The sequence below is a fragment of the Hemitrygon akajei genome, chromosome 26 (genome assembly GCF_048418815.1).
Source record: "Hemitrygon akajei chromosome 26, sHemAka1.3, whole genome shotgun sequence".
In the NCBI taxonomy this organism is placed as follows: Eukaryota; Metazoa; Chordata; class Chondrichthyes; order Myliobatiformes; family Dasyatidae; genus Hemitrygon; species Hemitrygon akajei.
Genome location: NC_133149.1, coordinates 47077607 through 47084259, shown reverse-complemented (window position 1 = coordinate 47084259; position 6653 = coordinate 47077607). Strand labels below are relative to the sequence as shown.

At 37.9% G+C, this 6653-nt stretch overlaps 1 protein-coding gene across 2 annotated transcripts in view; it reads right to left on the bottom strand.

Annotated features, from left to right (window-relative positions):
* Positions 1-1360: 1360 nt before the first annotated feature.
* jam3b (junctional adhesion molecule 3b) overlaps positions 1361-6653 on the bottom strand; it is a 121381-nt gene continuing 116088 nt past the window's right edge. For both annotated transcript variants that reach the window (XM_073030155.1, XM_073030153.1), the window contains 3 exons: positions 3135-3153; positions 1819-1882; positions 1361-1579 (listed from right to left, as the gene is read on the bottom strand). In XM_073030155.1, the coding sequence (XP_072886256.1) occupies positions 1544-1579; positions 1819-1882; positions 3135-3153 (119 nt within the window). In that variant the 3' untranslated portion in view covers positions 1361-1543. The remainder of the gene's footprint in view (positions 1580-1818; positions 1883-3134; positions 3154-6653) is intronic.

Here is a 6653-nt window from a genome sequence, read left to right as displayed (position 1 = left end):
GAGACTTTTGGATAGGTACATGGAGCTTACAAAAATAGAGGGCTATGGGTAAGCCTAGTAACTTCTAAGGTAGGGACATGTTCGGCACACCTTTGTGGGCCAAAGGTCCTGTATTGTGCTGTAGGTTTTCTATGTTTCCAAAGGGAGATTATATTTGTTCCATAGAGAACAAAGGATTCTTGATGGGGTTTTTTAAAGCTACTTGCTCTTTAATTCATCAGGTTATTAGAACACAGCAAAATAAATACTGTATCTTCATATCTCCTTAAATATCTAATTTGAGAACAAAGCTTTAGTTTGAAGGTCAGAATGAATTCCAGAAATGAAATGTTTAGCTACTTTGACAAGAGTTACTAATGTATTAAAACCCTAATCTGCATTTCAGAGAATTACCAATGTTCAGGAAAGTTTAAAATTAGAGTTTTTGGACCAATAAAATGGAAAGTAACTTCATGCCAAGGAAATTTCTAATGTATCATTGGAATCATAAATGCATAAAATATCTCTCACTCAAAAACTCCAGTACCATTCAAATAAATTTATTGTTTGCTGTTATTTAGTGTTTAGTAACGGAATGTTAATAAAGAGATCTGAAAGCCTATCAGCTACACAATGCAATCAGTCATGATATTTTGTTGTCAGGTCAATATTTCAGTGATTTTCCAATGATGGTTGCTGCTGTTTAAGCACCACAAAATTTGGCACTGTATGTTTTGTTTAAAAGGGAAACTCTAAGTTTGCAAAAGACAAATGCAAGTCTTTTAATTATGGGAAACTATTGAAAGCATTATAGAAATAAATTCAAAATCAATATTCTAAACAAAAATCTTGATTGATAACAAAATGTGTATGCATTGCTGAATTTGCAAAGAGAAAGATTTGCAATGTTTTATGTTCAATATTGTTTGGGTTTGAAATACATGTTAATTAAATCAATAGTTTGAAGCAAACCAAACAATTGTATATTAATGAATCAAGCTAAAGATTCTTAGGACTTTATAACCATGATTTCCTGTCTGCTCTCAACCAACTTGTTTGTAAGAAATGTAAAGTGCCATTGAATTTAGATTAATTAGTTCCACTCCATTCTATCAACAGTGACTGCTTTACCTAATTTTGTAGTATTTATAAACAATATGAACTGATGTGATTCAGCCGAAACAATTTCTCCACCAGCCAACCCAATTTAGTGAGCCCTTTCATCATCTGCAATTTCATTCTTGACAATGTGTTGTCTGTGTGCATGGTACATTTTGTAATTTGGCCCAAGAATCAAAACAATTTCAATCTATAAATTTCCAAACAGATAATTAAGTGTTCATATAACCAGCACGAAGACTAAACGTTATATCAATGGAAATTAGAGAATAAAACATCTTTATTTCATAGCAAAAGATTGGTTAACAGCTTTGGCAAAAAAAAGTTTCATCTTATAAATCTCTAGTATTAAATTTCTTACAGATCTGTGGATGTGTTAGATAAATGTGTAAAGGAGCTCAAACCAATGGTGAATTTAAGGGTTTTCTCCCCTGTTCTTGCCTTCTCAGATAATAAAAGAAGATTTGTGTCGAAAATCTCCCTGTAGAGAAGAGATAGAACAAATTGTATAGATTCAAAAATAAAATGCACTGGTAAAGAAAAACCTCCACAGGCATTTACAAATTTGTCAAACTACCAAATCTCAAATGAAATGGGGTTGCATTTAACAATTTAACTTCCGAGATACAGCTTGTTCTGTAAATCTAGATCATATAAACAATGCATTGCAAGGTTACAAATATATCTATTGGTATTGGTTATTCATTGCATTCTTCATACCTCAGCATCCAATGGACCGGATCTGACATAATCAACACTATCAGCTTTACAGGAAGCCTGGTATCTGAAACAAACACATAGTTAATGAAGCCCAAATAACTGCACCTGAATTGTGTCTGCTCAATGTTTCATTTTAATCATATATAAATTTTACATGTATCTAATATTTTAAAAATTGTTTTCAAAGGTACATGAAAAGACTTTTACAAAATGACCACAGTGGCAAAAGGCTTTTAAAAAAACTTTTTAATATGAATACTATTTTGAATTGCAAGTTAAATTAATGAGAGAGAATAATTGTGGCTGCATTATTTGTTAATAACAGTATGTGCAGTAGACCATGGCATGTGGGCCTTCAATTTCCCTATACCACCCCACACTTTCATAAGGAATTTTGTGTTTTCAGGAAATCCAAATTAAATACAAAAACCACAGTAATACTGAGTAGGTTGGCAGCATCTTTGGAGAAAAGATTGGTTAATGTTTCAGGTCGATAATCACTGAGCAATCTGAAACACGAACCCTCCACCTCTGTTGCTTGGTATTGGAAAACAGTGGGATTAATTGTTCCTGTGGGAGTGTAGCCAGAATCAAGTTCAGTGTCATGCATAGGCTAAGCTTGCAAGAGGAACAGGTGATAGTTATTGCCTCAGTTCCTCTAAGTGAGAATAGATAGCAGCTAATGTAGATAGACTCAAGTAAATCATTTTGAAAGATCATGGGGGAGGCTAATCTGAATAGTGAAAGGCTACAGGATTCAAATATTTGTGACAGGAGGCAGAGGGTGTGGATTTAAAGTATGGGTGAGAAGATGATGAAGAGCTTTATTCATCCTGAAGGTAGTTGATCACTCTGGAATGCATGGCATTGGAGGTGTGATAGGGCCAAATGTTCAGAACTTTTAAAATGAGCAAGCATTGAATATTCTGATTCCTGGAGAGGAGAGTTAAAATAGATAACCACTAAATTGCCAGTATGGAAACAAGTCCTGTTTCCATTCTATGTGACATTTCCATCTGTTCAGGTGCTTCCAAACCCATGGAAATTTAACACTTTTTGTAGAACTAGTCCTACTGCTTCTAATTTAGTCTGGAACTTAAAGTTCCTATCTGGAATTGAGAAGTTGAAAAAGAGCTGGACAGTTTTGTCAAGGAGCAAGATTTACAGGACCATGGACATATATTGAACTTTGGTAATTCATTTAAGAAGCTGGCACCTTACTTCCCACATATAATTACAATTGTTGTTCAATAAATAAATCTCTTGCAACAGGTATTATGGATGTAAAATGTATAAGCAAGGACAAGCAAAATTACCTGTTCGCAGGCTGTTTTTCTGGGGGAAGAGAACAGTGAATAACAAATTACCAAAAAGTCATAGACAACAGACCACACAGAAAGGGATCCATCAACACTAACCCTACACCAACCTGGGTTTTCCTCTCACATCCCCATTAACTCTGCCTCGACTCCCATGATTTCTCTTAGAACAGCCATTTCGCCAACTAATGTGCACTTTCTGACAAACAAAATGGAGCATTTGATGGGGGGGGGTGGGGGGAGGGAGTGCCCACACAATTGCCAGGAGTATCTGCAAACTCCTTTTTGACAGTATCAGAACTGAACTTGGATAACTGGAGCTCACCAACGGTAAACATTAGAAATGACTGAAATTGTTTTGTGACTAAATAAATGTGATGCATTTCCAATACCTTCTAGTTTTGTTGCTGTTCTTAAACCTTACTACTGAAACCATTTTACCTCTATACAAGTTGCTTTATTTTAACAGTTTACAAGTAGGAATGACAGAAAACTATGATCAACCAAAAAAGTGTTTGGCATTTGTTTGAAGAGTAAGCTGTGTAGAAAGGCAAAAATGAAAGTATGAGAATAAAATGGCAATTAACATAAGGTAAACAATAAAACTTAAGATGCTAGAAATCTGAAATAAAAACATAAGAAATAGGAGCAGGAGTAGGCCACCTGGCACGTTGAGCTTGCTCTGCCAATTGTGGCTGATCTGACCATGGACTCATCTCCACCTGCCTGCCTTTTCCCCATAATCCTTAATTCCTCTACTATGCAAAAATCTATCCAACCTTGTCTTAAATATATTTAATGAGGTAGCCTCCACTGCTTCATTGGGCAGAGAATTCCACAGATTCACCACTCTCTGGGAACAGCATCTCCATCCTAAATCTGCTCCCGGAATCTTGAGGCTATGTCCCCTACTTCTAGTCTCACCTCCCAGTGAAAACAACTTTCCTACCTCTATCTTATCTATCCCTTTTATAATTTTATCTGTTTCTATAAGATCTCCTCTTATTCTTCTGTGTTACAGCCAGTACAGTCCCAGACGACTCAATCTCTCCTCATCGTCTAACCCCCTCATCTCTGGTGAACCTCTTCTGCACTGCCTCCAAAGCCAGTATATCCTTCCTCAAGCAAGGTGACCAGAACTGCACGCAGTACTCCAGATACCCTGTACAGTTACAGCTTAACCTCCCTGCTCTTGAATTCAATCCCTCTAGCAATTAAGGCCAATGTTCCATTTGCCTTCATCTTAGCCTGCTACACTTGCAAATAAACCTTTTGCAATTCATGCACAACCACTCCCAAGTACCTTCTGCACAGTAGCATGCTGCAATCTTTTACAATTTAAATAATCTGCTCTTGCGTTTTCAAAGTAGATGACCTCGCATTTACCAACATTGTACACCATCTGCCAGACTCTTGCCACCTCACTTAACCTATCTATATCTCTACAGACTCTGTATCATAGAAACATAGAAAACCTACAGCACAATACAGACCCTTCAGTCCACAAAGTTGTGCTGAACATGTCCCTACCTTAGAAATTACTAGGCTTACCCATAGCCCTCTATTTTTCTAGGCTCCATGTACCTATCCTATCAGGTCACCTCTCATCCTCTGCACAATTTGCTTTTCCACTCAATTTAGAGTCATCAGCAAATTTAGATACACTACCCACTACCCTCAGTCCCCTCTTCCAGATCATTAATGTGTATCATCAAAGCACTGAAATACGAAGTCAGGAAGCATCTGTGATTTGTTCATTGAAGGAGCATTGTTCTGAAGAATGAACAATGAACTCTCTTCCTCCTACTGTAGATGCTGTGTGACCTGTTGCGTATTACCAGCATTTTCAGTTATATTTTATAAAAAGTTCTCAAAATTCTTTCCTAGGCTTGTTAGTAGTAAACATGTATTCAGATATGGGACCAATTAAAGAGACCAATGGTGTGACTGGTATATTAATTGAATACTTTTTGGTTGTCTTTACTGAGGATAATAATGTTGCCAGGGTGACTGGCTGTGCTTAAAGTAGGCAAGTGTCCACTACATAAGTTCTCAGTTGCGGAGATGGAGTGAGGTGTGGTGGGGGGGTCAGAACTGGCAGCTCAATATCCCAGGGTTCCGTTGTTTTAGATGTGACAGAGTGGGAGGGGTTAAAGGAGGAGAGAGACTTTACTAATCAGGGAAAGTGTCAAGGCAGTATTCCATCAGGCCAGACTGGAGAACTGAGAAATAAGAAAGGTATGACCACATTAAAGGGTCTGTATTACAGAGCACCCAATAGTCCTGGGGATTTAGAGGAACAGAATTGTAGGGAGATGGCAGACTATTGCAAGAAACAAAAGTTGTTATAATAGGTGATTTTAACTTTCCACATATTGACTGGGACTCCTATACTGTAAAAGGACTAGAAGGGATAGAGTTTGTCAAATGTTTTCAGAAAAGTTTCCTTCATCAGTACATAGAAGTCCCAATGAAAGAGTTGCTGTTCTGCTATTGGCTACTGGATCTGCTATTAGGGAATGAGACAGGGCAAGTGACAGACTTTGTGTAGGGGAACACTTTGCATCTAGTGACCATAATTCCATTAGTTTCAAAGTAAATATACAAAGAGATAGGTCTGGTCCAAGGGTTGAAATTCTAAATTGGAGAAATGCTAATTTTGATGGTATTAGAAAGGATCTGTCAAGTGTGGGTTGGGACAGGCTGTTTTCTGGCAAAAGTGTACTTGGTAAGTGGGTGGTCTTCAACAGAGAGTACAAAGCTTGTTTGTGCCTGTCAGAATAAAAGGTAAAGATAACAGGTTGAGGAAACACAAGGAAATCTGCAGATGCTGGAAATTCAAGCAACATTGAGTCGTGACGAAGGGTCTCGGCCCGAAACATCAACTGTACTTCTTCCTATAGATGCTGCCTAGCCTACTGTGTTCCACCAGGTTGAATAAACCTTTGTTTACAAGAGATATTGAGGCCCTGGTTAACAGAAAGGAGGTGCACAGCAGGTATAGGCAGGGAGGAGGAAATGGGTTGCTTATGGGGAAAAGGAAATACTTAATAAGAGAACACTTAATAAGGAAATCAGGAGGGCTAAAAAAAGGCATGAGGTTGCCCTAACGGATTCTACAGTTATGTTAAGAGCAAAAGGATTGCAAGGGACAAAATTGTTCCTCTGGAAAACCAGAATGGTAATCTATGTGTGGAGCCGAAAGAGATGGGGGAAATTTTAAACATATTCGTTGCATCCGTATTCACTCAGGAGATGGATACAGGGTCAATAGCAATAAGGCAAAGTGGCATCAACTTCATGGACCCTATACAGATTACAGAGGAGGAGGTGTTTGCTGTCCTGAGGCAAATCAGGGTGGATAAATACTCAGGGCCTGACAAGGTGTTCTCTTGGACCCTGTGGGAGGCAAGTGCAGAAATTGCTAGGTCATCCTTAGGGACAGGTGAAGTACCAGAGAATTGGAAGATGGCAAATGTTGTTCTGCTGTTCAAGAAAATCTCTGAAAATAAACCC